Source organism: Semicossyphus pulcher, unplaced genomic scaffold (genome assembly GCF_022749685.1).
Source record: "Semicossyphus pulcher isolate SPU_LCO1_2020_fin unplaced genomic scaffold, fSemPul1.0.p SCAF_14, whole genome shotgun sequence".
NCBI lineage: Eukaryota > Metazoa > Chordata > Actinopteri > Labriformes > Labridae > Semicossyphus > Semicossyphus pulcher.
In genome coordinates, this window is record NW_027211648.1 from 10,294,829 (window position 1) to 10,317,632 (window position 22,804).

At 40.6% G+C, this 22,804-nt stretch overlaps 1 protein-coding gene across 2 annotated transcripts; it reads left to right on the forward strand.

The window, feature by feature from the left end:
• Positions 1-6,054: 6,054 nt before the first annotated feature.
• LOC138591456 (protein FAM163A-like) lies at positions 6,055-21,753 on the forward strand. Of its 2 annotated transcripts, XM_069662066.1 has the most exons (5): positions 6,055-6,338; positions 7,085-7,123; positions 15,350-15,483; positions 17,574-17,688; positions 18,912-21,753. In XM_069662066.1, the coding sequence occupies exons 4-5, from the start codon at positions 17,596-17,598 to the stop codon at positions 19,281-19,283; spliced, it is 465 nt and encodes a 154-aa protein (XP_069518167.1). In that variant the 5' UTR covers positions 6,055-6,338; positions 7,085-7,123; positions 15,350-15,483; positions 17,574-17,595; the 3' UTR covers positions 19,284-21,753. The 2 variants fall into 2 exon arrangements, with proteins under 2 accessions (XP_069518167.1, XP_069518168.1); XM_069662067.1 differs by lacking the exon at positions 6,055-6,338 and having other exon boundaries at positions 7,086-7,123; positions 15,380-15,483.
• The last annotated feature ends 1,051 nt before the right edge of the window (positions 21,754-22,804 follow it).

Here is a 22,804-nt window from a genome sequence, read left to right on the forward strand (position 1 = left end):
CGACGGAGTGCTGTTCGAACCCACTATGTGACAAACAGCAAGGCCCTTTTAGAGTCAGAAGTGTTTGCACGCCGGTGACTCAGTATGCCGTCAGCTGTTTAATTTACACAGGTTTAATTTATGTGTAAATTGTACATCACTCACCGACTCTCTAGCTTCTTCTCCTTGGGGAAAAGGTTGTTGCTGGAGATATTGTGTCAGGCTCCTGGCTGGTGACACTCTGCACTATTGAGTGTAATTAAAAACTAATCTGGAGCCCAGCACAGCAGAGCATGTTAACAGGATTGACTAATATGCCCACAGGGAAGCCTCATTCTGAAGCAAAGTCTTCACCTGCAGTAGCCTCACATAAAATGATTACCTGTGCACTTGGTGGCAAAACAGCTTGTCCAAATGAAATATACAAGCTTACCTACAGTGCGTACAAACATATGGACATTGAAACATTGGGGCTATTTGTGACTGTTAAACATCTAAATACACAATCTCTGGGGATGCTTTCTACAAGATTATGGTGCCTGTCTGCAAGTCCCATTCAACCACAAGAGCACAAAGATCCAACACAGGTTTGGGGCTGCGTTCCAGTTCATCACAAAGGAGTCGGATGCAGTTGACATCAGTGCTCTGAGCAGGTATGTCAAGTTGTCACACAACAAACCTGTAAAATCATTCAATTAAACCTTTTGCTCGCTCTTTGTAAAGTAGAGGTGACTTAAATTTGTACTTGGGTATTTCAATGTTATGCAACTGTATACTCCTAACTGTAATATAGAACATTTGGGAGCTTCACGTCCCTAAGCACTTTTATTAGACTTTATCCAATAGACAGCCACATTTGGAGCCCTGTAAGAGATTTTATTATGACACAATATAACAGTTATTTTATGTGTGTAATGATATATGATTTGGTTATAGTCTTGCAAATGGTTGACTCAAGTTTGGGGTTTGGAGACACTTAGTTTTTATAACCATTTTTATCGCTAAGCTTACAGGCCTGCTTGTTAGAAACCTGTTGCCAGTATTGTCAGTTCCAGAAAACACAGCAGCGTTAGCATTCAGTTTTGGTTTGTGTTTTTAGCCACCTGGCAAATGTAACTCAAATATTCACTCTACGTTTAGCTCTGTTTTTGATCCACGACATGCTAATGAGAAAAATATCTAGCTTCTTAAATTCGCTAGCTTTAATTAGCTTAACAATGTTCGCTAGCTAGCTAACTGTGTAATCTATATGATTTGGTTTTAGTGGTTCTAGTGTTGTCAGTTGTTGTCAGTTCCAGAAAACACAGCAGCGTTAGCATTCAGTTTTGGTTTGTGTTTTTAGTCACCTGGCAAATGTAACTCAAATAATTCACTCTTCTTTTAGCTCTGTTATTGATCCACAACATGCTAATGAGAAAAATATCTAACTTCTTAAATTCGCTAGCTTAAATTAGCTTAACAATGTTCGCCAGCTAGCTAACTGTGTTCATCTGTTGTTTGGGCTCAGAACGGAAGCTAGCATAGTCCGTTTTTCCTTTGTTATGTGACAGCCCTTAGTGTGAACCAACAGCAAGCAGTCAGCACCAGTATCATGGGTCATGTAGGAGTCTGCTCTCCGTTTGAAATGTGTTATCTTCTGTTAACATTATGTCCGTAGGAGCCATCAAGGTGATTTGGGGTTACAGATTAATGACAGGATTAATGTTCAAACTGCAGAGATAGCTTCTTAACTTGTTCAAAACCCCAAGCAGCAGCTTTTTTTTTTTTTCTAGAAACTTTAACAGACCCATTTCACTTTTTAGCAGAAGAAGTTTACTATCATCACCCAAGGCTGTGTTCCATTAAGCTAATCCAGTTCATGTATTGTCAATTCTAGCTCACTGGAGGGGGTTTCTGGGACAACATAATGAAACAGAGCTACTCTTTATGTTATCAGTTCCAACTGTGCTCTTACTACTACAACTGTCAGACTTCTGTGAAAAAGGTCTTTTAAAATAAGCATTTTCAACAGCCAAAACTAAAGCTGCCCAAAAGTTGGTAAGGCGTGTCCACATACATTTGATATTAAAATCAATATTAAAAGAGAACGTGTCTCTTTCGACTTGAAGACAGAACAAAAAGGAACAAATAGTCCTGGTGGTTTTATAGTCATTAATGATACAACAAGGAATTCCCCTTTCACATGTTCTGGTTTTATTAGAGCAAAATGCAGAGCTGAACAGTCCCACAGAGCATTAGTTGCAATGACAAACAGATCTAATTAGCTTTCACTTCATTATGATCTGAGCTTTTCCTCCCTGGTTGATCAGCTAGCTTTATCTCCTCTGTGGGGAATACAGGATATTAAGGATACCAAGGACACCAAGCCTCATATTACACCAAACCAAAATGTTCAGCCGCAGTGGAGGGCAGAATGTATTCTGTGAATATTAACAAGGAATACAGTCTTGTTTTCTTCACATCACCTGAACGTCCTTATTGAGGACAAAGCTGTAGTTCAATGCGGTGTGTTCTGAGGTCGAACAAGGCAATTGGCTGTTAATAAAGAGACTTTTGGAGACTTCTTTGCCTTTGGGAGACTGATGACTGATACAGCTCTTGTAAATTTGTGTTAAATCTACCTGGCATTCAGCCTAATAACTTCAATTTTGTAGCTTGAGAGTTATAGCATTTGTTTTATGTGATGTTTCCATTACTTTGGTCCGTCTTCTGTGGAGGTGTTGTGTATAAGAATGGCTTTATTGAGAAATAAATCACTTTGTGTTTTTACCAGTATTAGAAGATTTACTGTAGCTGTATTCTCTCTGTCGCTGTAACCCACCGGATTGTAGCAGACAATTTCTGCCTGTCACGGGCAATAAAAGGTTTTATAGTTGAAATTGAGCTTCGGGTAGGACATTTTGACTGCCTTCTCTTTTCAGGCTTAATTCTTGTTCAGTTTTATGGCAAAAAGGTTTTCTTTTTGAAGCTGTAGGTGTAAATAATTTGTTAGTAGCAGATGAGATTGCCCATTCCGCAATTACAAATGCAAATGCCACCAATTGCAATTAGCACTAAACACAAAGTCCACCAGCTAAAATTTGCTATTTAGCAGTAACAGCCAGGTCCACCAGCTCACTTTTGCTAATTGGCACTAAACGGCGTGTGCACCAGCTAAAACTAGCTAATTATCTTACACAAAGTCCACTAGCTAACATTTGCTAATTTGCTCTTAAAACCATGCCCACTAGCCACTATTTGCAATTAGCACTAAACACAAAGTCCACCAGCTAACATTGGCTAATTAGCACTAAACAACATGTGCACCAGCTAACATTTGCTGATTATCTTACACAAAGTCCACCAGCTAACATTTGCTAATTAGCACTAAACACTAGGTCCACTTGCTAACATTTGCGTATTTGCACTAAACACCATGCCCACTAGCTAAAATTTGCTAATTAGAACTAAACACATAGTGCACCAGCTAAACATAGCTAATTATCTTACACAGAGTCCACCAGCTAACATTTGCTAATTAGCACTAAGCACAATGTCCATTGTCCACAAGCTAATATTTGCTAATTGGCACTAAACACCATGTAAACTAACTAACTAACTAACTAACTATTCATGAAATAGGCTACAGCTGTAATTGATGGATCAGTTTTGCAAATATTTGGTCATAAACCAACTAATTAAAATTCTTAACCTGATGATGCTAGACTGGGGGTCATGATGTATATTTTCTGTATATTACATGTAAAGTAAATGAAAGTTTTTAGAATACTCCAAATGAGTTTAAAAAATATCAGGCAGCTCATCCGTATATCTTCTACTATCATCTGTGCTTCTGAAGAAAAATGAGGACTTGCCTTTCTCCACAGTCTGCTTGTGCAACAGAGAGCAGCAGCGTCTCGCCACTCTTTTGGATCAGGAAGTCATAATTCAGCCTTTGGATATGAAACTGTGTCACAAGTACTATTGCCAGTAAATGAACTCAGCCTCCGCTGTCAACACTAACTGGTGGTCCTGCTAAGAAAAGCTTTGTGACTGTGTCCCGGAGAGCTGGGCTCATGCTGTGTTCTGCTGTCAGAAGCCATTCTTTCTTGTTCGCTCTCCGTCTCCATCTCTTAGACTGGGTACATACGCAAAGAGGAAATGTAGCACAAATGCATGCAGACAAGCTTGCCCATGAATCAGAGCAGATTAGATTTGTTCAGCGCACACACACGCGCGCTCCACTTCACCCTGTGTAAACTTTCCACTGCTACACTCTGTGTCATTCCTGTTGTCATTCTAATTTCATCTGAGGAACCCTGCCAAGGCAATAATGAACTCAAGTCATGAGACAGGGGCCATGCTGAGTGGTTGTGAGTCGTTTGGTGTGTGCATGCAGGCCTGTGTGTGTTTGTGTGTTGGAGAGAGAAAACGAAATGGAAGGTAAAACGAGGAAAAGATGGCGTTAAAGAGAGGAGCTGGCCGGTTTCCACGTATTGTTTGTGTGTGTGTGTGTGTGTGTGTGTGTGTGTGTGTGTGTGTGTGTGTGTGTGTGTGTGTGTGTGTGTGTGTGTGTGTGTCTGTGTGTGCGCGTGTGTGTGTGTGTGTTTCTGTGTGCTGTGTACAACATTGTGCTGGTTTTAAATTAAGCAGTGCAGTGGGGTGTATCATCTAAGCCGCTGTAATGTGTCGACTCCTTTATTCAATTTGAGCAGTAATCTTAGAACTCCCACTGGCCCGCCTTCATCAGCCCCCTGCTACAAAGCTAGCTTAACTTAGCCAGAGACACACAGAGGAAGAGGAATGCTAAAGAGATGAGCCACTTTCCTGGATCAAGATTATACTTGAACAACTGTAGCCGGGCTAAATCTCCTCATTATTGGGGTATTATGGTCCAGATGGATCTTATTTGCAAAAGTACTTTGGGACACTTGGCTCCAGTTGCTTTAGGGAATTTGGAAGATGAAGATAGTTCAAAACAGATGAAATAATCATCTGGTTACCAGTATGAGCTGATAAAGGCATCACTGACCGAGTGTTTTCCAAGTATTTCTGAAAGTGGATTTCAGCACCATGGACAGCAGCCTGTCCAGCACTCACCCAGACGGTTTTCCTTTGAGAGCAGGATAGATGGTGTAGTTTAATGTGAAATCAGGGTACTTTCTTTGTAGACAGATGTCTCATAAGGCATCTTTGTGCTTGCTGTACTGCTACAAGCTCATGCTTTAGAGTTCAGGTATCAAACAGCCTCAGGATATACGCTGGTCCTGGGGCGAGGTGCCAAAATCCCAATGATTCATTGATGAAGGGATTTGACAGGGAATTTAAGCCTGCAGTTGTTAATGTTAATCTAAATACCCTGCAGCCCCTTTCAAGAAGGTCATGGGTCAAATAGCCCTGTAGAGAAGTCTTAACATTAACACACCTTAAAAAAGTCCTGCTGCAGGGGGATAGACCTCAGTGAGAGAGATTCCTCAAGACCTGGCAACCTTAAAATAAAGCTTTTGAACATGCTTAAAACTGGCAACATTTAACTTCTTAGCAAGCATTAATAAAGCTAGAGGTTACAAAAGACATATAGCTACCTGTAGCTCATTTTTGACAGTAGATTTAACTATAGTAGGCTATCCAAATAATTTAGTTTTTATTCTGTTTAAAGTCCTTTAACTCTAATTCACACTGCTAATTTTCCTTCTTGTTGTTAGATTTGTGACTGGTGGCTCCCTCAAAGTAAGGTTAAACACTCTGTCTTTTTGTTACAGGGTGAGTTCGAGGCGATGTCAGTTTTACCCCAACAAAGTCAGTGTGAAGCTTCCTGACTGTTTTATTCCACCAGCTTTACTCTCAGGGTGGTGACATCCTCCTGCCCACTGACACCACCACCACCTCCTCCCATCCTAAAGTGATATCACTCGGTGCACGGCCGACACTGTTGCACCCCCTGCTTCTCTTCCCACCCCGCCCCACCGGGACCGGCGGCAGCAGGGTGCCAAACCTCCCCCCGGGAGCCGCGCTGAGGACGCAGCCATGCCGATCAAAGCCACTCTTCAGCCGGACTGCCGCCTCGTCTCATCGGACTCCCGCGCTTCACAGAGGAGGAGGAGGATGCCATGAGATTTCCCACAGGCCTTCCTCACTGGCACCTGGCTGTTAGTAAACCGGCGGGAAACAGGGGGTAACCGACGGCGGATAATGACGTGATGGTTCCGGTTGTAGCGCGAGCACAGGGGGGCTCTTGGCGTCTTTAATGACCGGTGCTGGAAAGGAAATCACCGGACTTTATTGTGTGTGGAACCACGTACGACACTGGAGCAGCCGCAGTTATTAAAAAGACAAACGGTCTCTCAAACAGGTTGCTGAAATTTCCTTCAGTCTGAAAGGTAAGACATGTTTGCTTTACAACCGTCCGCGCGCCACTTTAACGGCTCTGCGCATCAATTTATCCGCTTAATTGAGTGAAAATGAGGCTAATCAGTGATGAAACAGCTGCTAAATTGACCTCCAGCCGCCTATTCAGTTAAAACATTAGCTCTGCGTATCTGAGAAAAGTACTAATTTACGTTTTTATCGCGCTAATAGGTCGTATATAGCCTCATTTGACATTACTTGCAATGATACTGAATTATTAACCTAATCTAGACAGTTTGGTGCCGAAATCGATTTAATGTCGGTCTATCTCACATCTTAACTTATCTTTTTTTAAATGACAACAGGCTGTTTGTATTATACTGTAAGAAAAACAGAGTTGGGCATACAATCTGTATTTTATCTTACATGATAATGGCTAGTTTTGTGCATAAAAGTAACATGATGTATGTTTCCAATGTGTGATATTTAATTAATGCCACAAACTACAGGTGGACTAAACTAAAATTAAACCAAACTCTTACTGTAATAACGTATATGAGCCCTGGCTGAAAGTGAAAGTGAGTCAGAGTCACTGGACTGATGCAGGAGTGATGAATGATACGAGATGTGAATGGAGACAGATCTCCCCTTCAACCAAACAGGCTCATTTACTGAAGCTGCAGTGCTTCTGACCACATCACCGCCGGGGCCCCAGGCGTCTCCTCACATCACAGTTACAACTGATGTCATGTCTTTTTTCCCCCTTTTCCTTTCCCAGGGGGCTTTGCAGCACGGTCGCAGATGGTGGATTCCACAGGTAAGCTGTGTGTTTGAGCATGCCTATTCCCTTTACTTTACCCTATACACACACTGCACAGGGTCAAGCGGGAGCTACTTATAATCCTTTTGCCCACAAGGTTTGTTCATGTGGTGTCTCTGATGTGTGCTCTGCACCTCAGGGGTCTTGCTCTAGGCGAACAGTGTAACTGAAAGTGTTCACTTGTGTTTCAGCTCGTATATCTTCAACTGGGGTCTTTCTGTGGCACCATCTGCACAGAATTTAACCCCTGCTTCGTCCACGCATCCAGTTTCTTATTTATTTGAGTTTAAATGATGTAATTATAACACTTCAAAGCCCTTCAAACACAAAAGGAGACGAGAGCGAGCGTAGGTGTGTCAGTCACATGGAAAAAACGCATGACTGAATTCCGTTTAGACTATTTGAAAATGAAATCATCCACTTTCCCCCCGCCTCCCCCCTCTTTTCCCACTCTTTGCTGTCTTTGTTCCCTCCTTTGCTCCAGCTGTGGGTGTCTCTGTCCTAGATGTGGATGTGTTCCTCTCCTCACACGCTGAGATGAGTGCTTTCAGAGGCGGACGATACAGAAAAGTCCAGATTTTACTACCTGGCTAAATTGCTCTGTGATGGAAAAATATTGTTAAAGGAACGATACTTGAATAATTGAAGCCCCGGGGCTTTAAAATTGCAGGGACTCGCTGTGATTTCCAGCGCAAAGTTAGAGGCCACCTCAACGAAATATTCATTTCATCATTTAAGAATGGAGATATCAGAGAGCCACTCAGGTTCAGCCCCTCTCTTTCTCCATCCCTCTCTCTCTCTCTCCTCCTCTGTGAAAAGACTCCGTTTCCCATCCATCTCCTCTGCTTCTCCATTTCTTCTCTTTGAAATGAATTAAAACTCGTCCCCTTGATGAATCTATGTCTTCAGAATTGAAGGCTTAAAATTAAATACACAGCTTGTACTTTAAACAAATCTTAAATATAAATAACACACTGAGTCTCTCACATAGTTGTAGTCTGTCTGTCTGCAATGACAAGATAATGAGACCTAATAAAAATGATTGGGGGTCTAATCCAAGTGATTTGGAGGAAAAATCACAAGCGGCGCCCCGTTAGCAACGCGTTTTCACCCAGCAGTGGTTGGTCTGTCAGAGAGGGTAGGCGGAGCATGCGCAACAAAAACATGAGTTTAATGGTGCATTCCATTTGTACTCGGAAGTCGAAATTTCCGAGTTCCCAGTCGGAAATTTCAACTGAAACGCCCCTGAAGTCGAATTTCCGACTCAGAAAGTCGGAGGAACCTCACCAACCCCGACCTCATATCTCCATGCATCAACAGTAAATGAAAGCTGTAGTGTCAACTGTTTATTATCACTTCTGTCTTATTTGTGTCTCAATTAAATCAGCCATACGCGAATGTCCAACTTCTATCGGTGGACATGTTGTTATGGTGTTTGTATATGCAAAAAAATAATACCGCATAATGCGTTTTTATCGACTGGTATTGCTAAAATTTTAGAGCGCAACCCGGGTGTGACGTCATTCCCAGTTCTGACTTCCGAGGTAAATGGAATGCACCATAAAGCATCTGCTTTTCCGGTCTCTGCAAGTGTAGTGAGTAAACATTGATCTACTATGGCTGAACTAACAAAGAAAAGATCGATGACTACAGATACAACTTCAAAAAGAAGTGAAAATCCAAAGAATAAGAAACAAATTGGACGCTCAGATGAAGGCAAACTGTTTTAAAAGCAAAGCGATCCAACCGTGGACATCACACATGCAACACTGTCTGGAAGTGTTCTACCAGCAATTACCGTTAATCGCCATAGGTGCCGCCAAAGAGAACGAAAATGAGATCTTTGAAATTATGGTTTCAGGTTCTAAAAGTGAGGATTTTCTGTGTTTTATGTCATTGTTAAACGTTTTAAGCTGTTGGTTGAACAAAACAAAACATTTTAAGCAGTCCATTTGGTCTCAGAGAACACGTGAAGAGCATTTCCTAATTATTTTTAAACCATTTTTTAAAAGATTTTATTTATAGGACAGCTGAAGAGAGACAGGAAATATGGGGAGAGCAGAATGGGGGATGGAATGCAGAAAAGGGCCGAGGACGGGAGTCGAGCCTGCAGCCGCTGTGTCAGGGACTGTAGCCTCTGTATGGGGCGCCTGCTCTACCCACTGAGCTCCCCTTTAAACCATTTTAAACTGGAAGACTAGAAACTGATCGCTGTCTCTGTCCAAAGTTGAAAAGAAATCTGGGTTCAAATATGGACTCATTGTTTCTGCAGTCTCAAGTAATCGATAGATAACCTCATAGAAGTGATGACACTCAAGGAAGTCACACCTCCCAGACAAGAAACAGTCCAGCACACATTAAACCAAAATGTTGTTTTTACACTTAGCCTTTGTATAGAGTAAAAGAATGCAATGTAATTGTTACTGTGTGAGCTTTGGAGGTAGTAATAGGCAGATTTTTGACCTTTGGATAGAGCACTGCTGTCTTTTTCCCATTGTTTATGCTAAGCTAAGCTAAAAAAAACTGCAAGCTCCAGCTTCATACTGAATATAAACGTATAAGAGTGATTTACATCTTCTAATCTACCTCCCAGCTATGAAGCAAATAAGCACATTTCCAAAAATGTCAAACTATTCCCTTAACCTATAGATTAAAGTTATGTTTTCTCATTACATTCACCTTCCATGGTTCATTCAGGCGTCACATGGGAGAGAGAGCTCTTTATTTAAAACACAAATCATCACCACATCATCCCACTTGAAACTTTCGAGGGATGCAGTCACTTTACCTCTCCAACTTTCAATTAGGGATTTGTTTGGCAGTGGTTGTGTAAGCGTGTGTATGAGCTGCTTGTTCACACACACACACACACACACACACACACACACACAAATAGGCTTGTGTTTTTCTGTGGGTTGGCATTTAGCTGACTGCGAGGATCGTTTCATTTCCCACAGAGAAAACAAATTAAAATATGACACCTCTCTCAGCTGCCTCTCATCCCCTGCTTTTCAGCGTGTCAAGAGAGGACAGAACTGCTAAATATAGTTCTGCAAGTGGAGGGTGAAACCTCTCCACCTCTCTCAACATTTCCAACATTATCAAGGTCTCAACTAAATCAGCTCACCGCAAACCGTTTTTTAGTATGTTTGAAAGAAGGAGAACTAGGAGGAAAGAGTGAGTTTATTCTTCTTATCATGATTAATATCGTTTTAATCTTAAATTCAAAGATCGTTTTTAGGATGTTTATCATTTCAAATAAAGTTCTTGTAATGTTAAAACTTAAAACGTTTAAACTGCGACATTCTGAGGATCTTTTCAGGATGTTATGGTGGCCTGGGATGTCAGAACACCTTTTATAAAACATTTGCTCAACGTTACATAAAAACAAAGGTAGAACATGCTCACTGCAACATTACTTGCAGATCTTTTCAGGATGTTAGTACGGCCTGAACTATCAGAACGTGATTTATAAAATGTTCCTGAAATGTGATTTGAACATTCTCACTGCAACTTTCTGAATATTCAGAGAACGTTCTCCGACTGTTAAAAACATTGCACGTAACGTTCTCATATTGTTTGTAGAACAAAACATTTCTAGCTGGGGTCGCATGAGTCACTGCCTTTTTGTTCATTTGCTGTCATATTTTATTCAGAAATACCTCATTGTTTTGCATTTTTGATTTATCACCCAAATAATTGCCAATTCATTTTCAGTTATGCTTCTAATGGATAATTGTCTATTCATTTCAGCACTACTGTTAACCCTTTAGCTTTAGCTGGCATTGCTATGGAGAACAAAATCATTATAGTTCTAATTACCTACACACCTTTATTTTGGGGAGTCCAAGTGTAAATTTTTTAGTGGTTTAGCAGAAGAATTTAAAGCTCTGCGATTGGATGGTTCTCATGTCCATCCAGTCATTGAACGTGATCCAACCGTAGTCTGCTAAAATGAAATAAACTAAACTGAAACAAATACTGTAATGCTGTTAGCATTCTTTCTAAAGTCAAGTAGGTGTTGAGGTCGGAGGTTTTTAAAAAAAAAAGTGTGATTGTATGCAGCTCTATGAGAAAATGAGCCTTCTAACTTGATTTATTTCCTCAGTGAAAATGTACTAACTAATCAATCACTAGTTTCAAGCGATCTTCAATACAGCGCGATTTCTACTTTGAAAGTAATGTTCCCCTTGAGAGCAAAAACAATGAAAGCGCAGGGTACACTTAAAGCTCCTGTGAGGAGTTTTTTGATGGTTATGAAACAGACTGAAATTAATTCTGATGCCTCTATATGAGCTACAAAAGCAAACCAGACCATCAGCGTCAACATTGATTATTTCTAGATAGTTATTTTTAATGCCCGAAACTGCTGGCGGGGGGCGAGGTGTCAGACGAAGCGATTAACTGCATGCAGCCTTTGTTTACATTTTCCAGGGCAAAAATATAAAGTGAGTGGTACATAAGACTGTTAAAGAAAGCAGGATGAGATTTTATCGTTAAAAACCACCACCACACGCATTTAGAGGAAAAAATCAGCAAAGATATAAGAGGTACGGCTTTGTCCACAGGGGGCGCCAAAATCAACACGAACTGAAAGTTCCTCACAGGAGCTTTAAGGACATAGCTGTTATCGTGAATACCAATGTGGCCTGGTTGAGCGTTTAACACGCCATGCTTTGTCTTTATTTTTGGGTAAGCAAATTTTTCACAATTCAAAATAAGCATCCTTATTAATATAACAGTTGCTGTGAATTACAGCGCCACCTTCCTAACCAAGCTAGCAGTAGTGTTAGCTGATGACTTAGCATATCTTAAACACTCGCTCGTCTCTAGCTCCACCCCCTCATCCAAATATGGTCACTTCTGGCTCCATAAAACCGGGATAGTGCCAAAACCAAAGGCTTCAAATTATTATACCACGAACCAATGTTTGACATCACTCTAGCCACACCCCCTTCTTATATATAGTATATGGTTATCACTGCTCTCTCTCTGTCTCTCCCACACACAAACAAAAAAAACACCCAGCCTTGCTTCTGTGCTTGAGTCAAAATCCTTGTAAATCTCAGGGATACACATTCCTCTTGTACGGTGAAAAGCTGAATCCTTTACTTACTGTCACTAAAGCTCTTTGTAACAGACACACACCATGTAACCCCAGTCTACTGGTCACCTGGGAGTTGTACACTAAATTACTTAAAGGTTTGTTTTATTTTGTGTAAATCAGATCCTTGTTTCTTCCTCCGAGACTGTCATCCCTGTTGATCCCTGTCGCTTGTCCAAAGCAGCGACTGACAGGATTTCTCGCAGATCCTTTCAGGCTTGTGGGTTACACTGAGAACAAAGGGTTTGTTATATGTGTGTATTTGCTCGGATTTGTGTTTGCGTGTGTTTCCCAGACAGCTCTAAGTCCACTGAGAGTCATATGTGATCTGTGTTGGTTAAGATACTCTGACAGCGTTAGAGTCGAGTCTCCCAACCTCTGTCACTTGGCGTCTTTGTCTCTCCAGTCTGTTGGAAACTCTCTAATCTGACGCTTTACCTCCACGCTCCCTTTCTCGCATAATTTGGTAGCATGTTTGTCAAAGTCACTTATTTTTGGTTCTAGAGAAATTCCTCTGCTTTGTCTGTGATGATACACATCAGATATGGTTATAATTTCTTCATAAAACGCTACAGAAGCTGTAGAAGCGATGCTCTGCTTTAGCTTCCTGCCATGAAATGTAAGGGGATTAAAAGCAGGGGAATGATGTGGCTAAAAGAGTGAATGAGAGGCAAAAGGAGAAATGAGGAGACATAAGGTAGGGAGCGAGCGAGGGACGAGATGAGGAGATGGAGAAATGGGGACTAAGAGAGACTTCACTTCGCTTTTAACTACATTATCGTGGCCCGTGGTGTATATAATTTAGTACGGTGACGCAATGGAAGATACTGCGCCGGGTGAGCTGTCTGAGAGAGCCTAACATGCTCATTTCAACACACACATACACACACACTTCATTCTGTGATTCATGTGCATCCAATATTTAGTGTTCATCCTATCGTATCGTATTTTTAAAGTGTACACCCCACTTACCGTGAATTTTGGTTTCCATTCAGATAGTTAAAAAGGACACAGGGGGAAAATACAGCCTGGATCTGACTAAAGAAAGGTGGGGAACATGTGGCTCCAACAAACCAAACCACGTTTAACTACTGGGTGAGATTGTCTACTTACTCTCCAACAATCCATCCATCCATTTTCTTCCACTTACCCGGGGTCGGGTCACTGTGGCAGCAGGTCAAGCAAGTTGACCCAAACGTCCTTCTACCCAGCAGGGGGATTCCAAGGCGTTCCCAGGCCATATGGGATATATAATCTCTCTGACCAATTCTGGGTCTACCCTGGGGTCTCCTCCCAGTTACACTTGCCTGGAGGCCCAGGAGGCATTCTTATCAGATACCAGAACCACCTCAACTGGCTCCTTTCGATGCGAAGGAGTAGCGGCTCTACTTCGAGCTCCCTCCGGATGTCCGAGCTCCTCCTTACCCCATCTCTAAGGCTGAGCCCGGCCACCCTTCAGAAGAAACTCAATTGGCCACTTGTAGCTGTGATGTCATTCTTTCGGTCACTACCCAGAGCTTATGACCATAGGTGAGGGTTGGAACGTAGATTGACTCACTCAGCTCCCTCTGCACCACTACCAACCCTTCAGTCAATCTCACGATCCATTTTACCCTTATTGTGAACAAGACCCTGAGATACTTGAACTCCTTCACTTGAGACCGAGACTTACTCCCCACTCTGAGGGAGCAATCCACCGTTTTCAGAGAGAACCATGGCCTCAGACTTGGAGGTGCAAACCCTCTGACACTACAACAAGTGCCAGAATACTTAAACGTTTCATTAGGCAAAGAGACTGAAATTCACTTTGAATTACAGCCCTGGGAGTCTCATAGCTTTTTGAAAATTACATTAATACTCCAGTAATGAGAAAGAAGCTTGATATTTCTTCATCAATTTAATTGGTATAATTAAATGTTGTTTTTCCTCAGAGAAGTATCTTTATGTTTGAGTTAATCAACTTGAACAGTAGTTATACAAAGTCGTCTGGTGTTGTAATTACTCTAATGGCAGAGTTTTAAATGAGTAGCTGTGCCGGAGCTCAACCATATCAATTAGTCTAAATTAATGTCAAAATCATGCATTTTATATACTGATATAAAGGTCATTTCTCTCTCAGTGCATTAATATTTAGACTGTGTGGTTGGTATTTTAATGCGACTGCCAGTAAAAGCAAATCAAGGCAGCCGCATACATATTCTGTCGCTCTCGCACGCAGCTAATTTATTGCTTTCTGTCAGATGGACTTGTTTATAAGGTCTATTTGAGGCGAGACGCTGCATTTGCTGTGTGCAGTGGAGATAATTACCAGTGGGGGCTCGTGATTTCTTTTCAGTTACACCAATCCTGCTCCTGTGTGACTCTGTCAATCAGAGCTATTTGTTTAAGATTATTTTCCTGCAATGCAGAGCAAGAGCTGGAGGAAATGAGAAATCCCAGCTCTTGACTACATAAATTGGCAGTGAGTGTTTGTGCATGTATTTAATCTAATCCTGGCAGAGAATCTAAGCTATCTTTGCAAGACATTTTCTGTTTTATGTCTAACATTGAAGCATTAATTTGCATGCATGTTTTGAAGGGTGTAGTGAATATTCCTTTTGCCTGTTATTTGATTGATGATAATTATTCATATGCAACTCTGAGAGGTGCTTTTGAATTGGTCACAGTGAACCCAAAGTGACAGGAGATGCATACACAAATAAGACTTAGTATGCAGAAACTGTTCTGCACATATGCATACAACATTATGGCCGTATGGCAAGTACAGCACAGTGAGTGCTGCTGCAGTCAGCATGCTAATCCGTCTACTAATCATGTCGGTTTGCCATCCAAAGTGCTCCTGTTGGAAAATCAGCAGGTGATAACTCTAATATTCCCTTCATGAGGCTAATTATATACTATGTAATTTATGCCTGTGCTTGTTGGGCTCATTGTAAACCAGGTCACATATAAAGCAATGGGTTTCTTAACTTTTAACTGTCGTTAGTTTTGACATTTTGAAGGCTAAAGAAGTACTCGATTAATCAAATCAGGCAAATCCAGCATCTCCAAATTAATACAGTACTTGAGTAAATGTAAATAGTGACTTTCAATTTACTTCTTTTATTTTCTCTTTGCAGTTAATCTTTACAGTGAGTCTCTTCCTGCAGGAGTTCCAGTGAGAGGAGGTTTTGAGAGTAACGCTCCACAGGCCTGTCATGGTGTCCTACCTGCACTTACTCCTCCACCTCTGCGTCTCCCGCTGTCTTCTAATGTAAGCGCTCATCTCCTCTATTAGAGCTCAGATGCTACTGCTTCATTAAGGATAGAAATCAATTTTCCTCTGAGCTCACCGAAAAAACACATTGTTAGTCACAGATATAAAACAGGGGCACAAAAACAGTTCAGTATTTTCAGAAATGAAAATGAAATGAGAAGATGCCACTCTCATGTCTGTGTGTTGATTACAGAGTTGTAGCCCAGGAGGTATTACGCTTAACTTGCATTCTGGGCATTTGTGTCCCAATTAAACAAACAAGATAATTGAAAATGAGTGAGCTCTAGGAAATATTTTTGAACTAGGCTATCTGTTTCCCCTACTTCCAGTATTTATGCTAAGATAGGCTAATTGCCTCCTGGGTCAAGCTCCGTAATCGTGCGTTTTTCAGGCAGTGTTTTTCTGTATGGGAAATCTAATTTATCCAATTTTGAAGTGTTTTGCATCAAAGCAACTCCCATACACTAATTAACTTTGTGGCCATTAAGTCATGTCACACTCAGGGTGAGAAACTCAAATTCTGTTTTTTTATGTTCTTCTGTGTTCCACATTGCAAGTTGTATAAACAAAGAATATCTGGGGGGGAAAACTACATTTGATTAGATTAGTTTGAGGCAACAGTCAACATTAGCATTTAACCAACTCCTAGCTAACATTAAATTTGGCTAGGAATTAGTTTGAGGCAACGGTTAACATTAGCATTTAACCAACTCCTAGCTAACATTTAAGTTTGCTAGGAATTTGTTTGTGACCATAGTTAACATTAGCATTTAACTAACTCCTAGCTAACATTAAATGTGGCTAGGAATTAGTTTGAGGCAACAGTTAACATTAGCATTTAACCAACTCCTATCTAACATTTAAGTTGGCTAGGAATTCGTTTGTGACAACGGTTAACATTAGCATTTAACCAACTCCTAGCTAACATTACATTTGGCTAGTAATTAGTTTGAGGCAACAGTTAACATTAGCATCTAACCAACTCCTAGCTAACATTAAATTTGGCTAGGAATTAGTTTGAGGCAACAGTTAACATTAGCATTTAACCAACTCCTAGGTAACATTAAATTTGACTAGGAATTAGTTTGAGGCAACAGTTAACATTAGCATTTAACCAACTCCTAGCTAACATTAAAGTTGGCTAGGAATTCATTGTGACAGCAGTTAACATTAGCATTTAACCAACTCCTAGCTAACATTAAAGTCAGCTAGGGGTTAGTTTGTCATGTAAGCTGGGATGGCTGAATGCTAACATTAGCTGTTGTCTTACAGCAGCTAATAGGTTATCAAATATGTTGTTTTGCCTTAATATGGCCTTGAATTACCTTACTTTAATTCAATTTGCTTGCCTGAAACACAGCAGTACTACAATACCCCTTTGATAGCAACATTTCAGCTTCCCACACTGAGTGTCACATCAGAGGAAAAACAGCCATCATGTGAATATTGTGACTTACTCCATATATAGCTTTATTTATATGTATGTACTAGATATGAATGCTTTGCAGTCATTTGCCAAGAGCTTGTTGACAGTTCTTTTGGCAAAGGGAGATCTAGCAGTCTGAATGTCTTGCTAGCTCAAACTTAATTTTTTTTTTCTCTCTGAAATACTGTCTGAACAATATCATGTAAAGTTAGCACACAGACAAAAGAGATGTATTAATCTAATCTCCCTCTCAGGAAAGGCGAATATGCAGAGAAAAAGAACAAAATTCTTTTGTTTTGTCTTTTAAACCTCTTGACGACTAAAGCTGTTCTGTAGATTTGTGGTGGGTTTTTTTCTCTGATTCATCATCTATCTGTTGTGAGTCCTGAAACTACCCCAGCTGTCTGATAACCCAACTAGTTACAACATGTTTCATCAGTTGAAGTTACGTCATGATGTTACATGAATATACTAATTCAGCCTACATTGATTATCTTTGCAGGCATTATAGAAACCTCTTTTGGACGTAAGTATGCTGAATATTTTCTGTTGAATCTTTAGCACAACCAAAATCCAGTCTAATAAGCTTATTCTGTTTCTTTCTTCCTCTTTCTGTCTGTCTCTAAACTTTCATATCCCTCTCTTGCTATCCTCCCTGAAGGGTTTGATGGAGAGCTGGTCGAATGTCAGCGGGAACTATTGTTATATCCGGAGGAATTCTCGCCGGAGTGATACTGCTGTGCATTGTAGCAGTGCTCTGTTACTGTAGACTCCAGGTATCACTGTGTGTATGTGTGCACATTGTAAAAACTATTTCAATATATAGAAAAAGACCTAGAACTAGCACACCTTTGACTACAAGATGCAAGGGGAATAGGAATTGTCTTAAAGGGTCATAGATCAGTTGCCCCTTGGAAAATAAACAATCCCCCCAATTTTCTCTGCAGCAATTTTCCTCTGATGTAATGCTAAGGTTAAGTAGCTAAAGTGCTATCATAAAGTTGAACTGCTGTGTTCATTTAGGATGTTGAAAACCAGGCCGTGCCATATTTCAAGTAAGAAAACATATTTGATGACTCAATGGCCAATCTTGGACAACAGCTAGCATTAGCATTCAACCAATTCCTTACTAAAGTCTTTGTTTGATTGTGTTGGCACCAAATTACTTTAGGTAAGGTGCAAATTCGTAGCTAACCGTTATGTTAGCTAGGAACAAAGATATTGGAAAGAAAAATCTGGTTGACAAGCGCTGTGAAACAGTTCACATAAAGGTGGGGGTTTCTAGCTAACTGTAATGATAGCTTGTTACAGTAAGGTTAGCTAGGAACAAAGATATTAAAATGACATAATAATCTGATGAACAAGAGCTGTGAAAGTGTTTACAGGAAAATGTTCGGAAACTTTTCAAATCATAAAGGCGTGGCCTGACCGTCCACTGCAAATTTCTAGCTAATGTTAGCGAGGAAATGCTTTAATGCTAACTTTAGGCTGTTATTACTTATCTGTTGGTACCTAATGAGTTATGTAAAATATGTTGTTTTACTTTGATGTGGTTGATCTCTCATGATTTTCACAATATAATTTTCAGGTGCTAATATTTCTATGGTAGTAGTAACTCCTTTTATTGTATGCTAAAGCCAAAATAGTCATCTTAGAACTTAGAAGCAGAAGGTGATTAGCTTAGCTTCTACATCTGCAATATCTACACCTGTAGCAACATTGAGAAAGTCTTGTGTGCATATCTTTTTTTTTGTGGATCAAAGTAATTGCCTCCTTGCTCTAGCTTGGTACTTAACACAGATTTCAGATGGGTATTAATCTTTTCATCAAACCCCTGGCAAGACTGCAAATAAGCTTAATTCTCATATTGTCAGAGTTTTCGTTTTAAAGCCTTTTTGTTCATGATACAATGTGTTTTACAACACAGTACGTACGAAATCCCCACCACCTCTTTCTCAGTCTCTCTCTCCCTGGTCTCTTCTTTGTCTCCCCCCTGCAGTATTACTGCTGTAAGAAGAATGGTTCTGAGGCGGACGTGGGCCCTGCGGAAGGACCGGACCCTCTTTCTCACTTCCCCTGCAATGCCTGCAACATCCTCGCCATGGACGGCGCAGCTATTACCCCCGTCTCTCTGGATCAGCTGGACACGGGTTCTCACCACAACCACTGCCCCACGTGTTCGCCGTACTCGGTCCGCTCCGGCATCTCAAACGACATGCGAAATGGAGGGGAGCGGCTGGGCTTCTACTACGAGAACCCGTCCGTCTCTCTGCCGCTGTCTGTCAACCCGCAGGGATCCCCTCATCTGAGCTACTTCGGCCACAAGGACATGTTTCCTCCTCCACCACGCCCCTACAGCACCCAGGTCTGACCTCTGCTGCACAGCAGACACACACAGTCTGACATACTTACACACACATTTAAACATCCAGCACATGCCCTGACAAAATTCAGGCAATGGATTACTATACAGCACAATAACACAGTTGCCTACATTGCTGTACGTCCTCAGAACCATTCATCCATGGGAGTGACCCATATACTGAGCCCAGTGACAGAGCCTCTGTGTGGGCAACAAATCCTTGGACTTAGCCCCCGGGCACCTACAGAGAGCAGCATATAACAGTGTTTTATCCACAGGGAAATGGTACATTACCTCAGTTTGTTTGAGACTGGGTCCAACCACATGTGGTACTTACATGTGTATGCGGTTAATAAGTTGTGAATGTACCTGAAGCAAGTTGGTCAGGGACACATGAGCGTGCATGTATTCGGACAAACGAGTCCCCCAGCGCGCATTAAGACAGCAAAGTCAAGCTAGGTGCTAGGGATGTGATTTTTTTGAACAATTCCCACACGCCGTGTTTTTGATCACTTACTAACTAATCATTTAAACTTTATGTAATGAGAAAAAAAGCGTATTTTTTCCCTTCAAAGCCTATTTTACACAGGGAATAACTTGATATTTTAATCATAAGAAAATTATGTTCTGAAATACATAAAACAAAATAAGTTTCTGATTACTTTCTGAGGATGGTTCCTGGATGTAATGATGTAATTCAATGCAGACTACTGTCCTTGTAAACATTGATGATGCATTATGTAAACTTTATTCTCCATATACAGTCTGTTAAATGTATGCTTGCCCATTCACAGTTTTTGCTTGTTCAGCTGATCTGCTAGAACTCTGTTACGCGAGTAATAATTTGGATTCATTATTTATAAATGCAATTGAACAAAGTCTCTTATTTTCTTTCTATAATTAGCATTATTTTACATAAATCTTTGAGGAAACTTGTTGATCGTTTTTGTTGTTCATGGACAAGCGTTCCCAAATTATCTGCTCCTGCTCCTCCTGCTGTCATTCCAAAAATGGCATTAACAAAATAATAGTTTGGCTCAATTAGATTAGATCAGACAAAGTTCAGCACTTTCTCTGTCAAAGGGTTAGGAGACTGAAGCCCCTACAAAGGCCTGTATGAATAGAATAGGCCGCCATGATGTGTCAAAAATATTTCTACCTTTGGAAATCACCACAAGTCCATCCCCAAGAAAATCATACTCTCTGGCTGACTGACCAGAAACCAATGTGTTTAAAGTTAAGTCCCAACAAGAACTTTCTGCTTACCACATTTAGGTAATTTTCAGTCAGTCAGATCAAGCTTTGGTTTCTACAGTCTGACTGTTTGGCAACATGACACAGACACTGATAAAGACCTCCACCACCTCTTTAGTTTCTGTTTCTCTCTCCTGCATTGTTCCCCCTCTTCTCCTCGTTACATCGAACCTTAAAGTGCTAGCCCCCTCCCCCGTCCCCTCCAGCTAACTGTTCATGAGGGCTAACAGTTTTTCTATTAGGTGTTGTTGTTCACCAACTACAGAAACTGCTAAAGGAGCTCAATATTTAAAGAGAAAATTAAGTCTGGAAATGGTTTGCTTGTATTTCTGGTCACTTGCTCTGAAACTAGACGACTTAGAGGAGGTTGGCTCTGCAGTGTCTTCCATATAAGCTGATGTATTTAACTTCATGTTTACAGATTGTTGAAAAGACAATGAGAGAAACTCCTTTAGAGATGTCTTCAGAAAAACATGTACCATACTTTGTTGTTTTTGTATCTTCTAAGCCATTATATCTGCTATACAGTCCAGTAACAAGATGCAGTGTTATTCCACAGTATACGCTTGAATCTATATATTTTTAAGGAGTATTGTGGTTTTTTGTGAGGGCTGTCAGGGTTATAAGTGTGTTTTACAGAGTTTGTACCAAATGTGAGTTTTCCATCTTGATTTTTCTCTTTCTGCCTGTTTAAGACACAAAATGAGAAAAGAATGGAAATGTACATTTGGAGCAGGAAACTCACTTTAAAAATGTCCTTACATTTAGCTTAAATGTAACTGAAAAAATGATGTTTAGTATAACAGATTAAAGATTATATATATATTGAGTTTATTCTCAAACCACATTGTTTCCACTGAGCTGTGAGCCTACGTTTACTCACCTCACAGAAGTATGTGTTCACTTATTCCTGCAAATTGACTTCTTTCTGTTGAATTAGATGTCCACTCAGCTTAGGTGTTCACTGCCAAATTGTTATATATATACTCAATCAAGGAATATGTTTTAGTTTTAGTGATCACCGGTTCTGTGATGAGCAGTTTGTCGCACCACAAAGAGCACCGTCCGTTTTCTTTGTTCTGATTGTTCAAAGTTGTATTTTTCAGATTGTATGAAACTGAAGTTTTGGTACCCCGACACAGTGAGGGAAAAAATCCACCAAGTTTCACACAAATGTTCCTTTTTTTTTTGAGGAGGAGGAGAAATAAATGTTTATATGCCTGGGCTTTTTTTTTTGGTCTCTCTGTAATCACACTGACTCAGACTGTGGATGCACATGCTGTCGAAATCGCAGTTTCTGCGTTTAAAGAAAGCACCAAAATATTGCGGGAAGTGTTGCAAAAGCATAGAAATAGAAAGTACAACTAATAAAAAATCCGTTAAGTTAAAAATAGCTGTAATCGAAGCTCAAAGAGAAGGAAATGAAACCAAGAGTCATCAGGGAAAAGAAAACTTGTCACACACTGGTAACTTCAATGTGTAATACAGTGTAATAACCACATTGTCTCAATATGAGGATAAGAAACCTACTTCCTGTTCAGATAATTCTTAGTTTTTCTTGTAATCTGGTCCTACTTATCCCAAAGCTAGGAGCTAGCTAAATTAAACAATAGCTCAGGATTAGCATTTCCCCCCCATGTATAAACAGACGTAACTCTGCCTGAAAAAAAGAGAGAAATTAAGACAAAGCTGCACCCGTAATTTGGGAGTAAGACTGAGAATTTGGTGGAAAAAGCCGATGTAGTTTTGGGGCGGAGGTGCTGAATCCTCTTTGTTATTATTCTGCGTTCTTGCTTTGGTATTCTTTCGCTTTACCTGCTGGACCCGTTTGCTCCGCTGTCAGGAGACAATAGACCGACGGGGTTGTGTCATGCTAACACCCTGAGGTGAAATGTCACAAGTAACACATTATTTACTTCAGCGTGCCTTAGAAAAAGAGTGAACAAATTTAAATGAGTTTTTTTTTTGCCTCTTTTTATTTATTAAAATTAAAAGAAGATTTATTTAAAAGCTGGGTTTGTAAGCTGGATTTATTCGAGAGCTCACGATGGTAAACATGATGGTGTTTGTGTTTATGAGAGAGAAAAGGTGAGCACTTCAGTGGGTGTGTCTAACGCTGTCGTTCCTTCACACACTCAGCTCTCACTTAAACCCTGCTGAACCTGTTACTGCCCCTTCACCTGTAACGCACACTCCTTCACCTGACACTGTGTGGAAGCAGCTCTGACTATCAGGTGTTAGTGTGTTGAAGCGTAACCACACTTTACCTGTTGGAG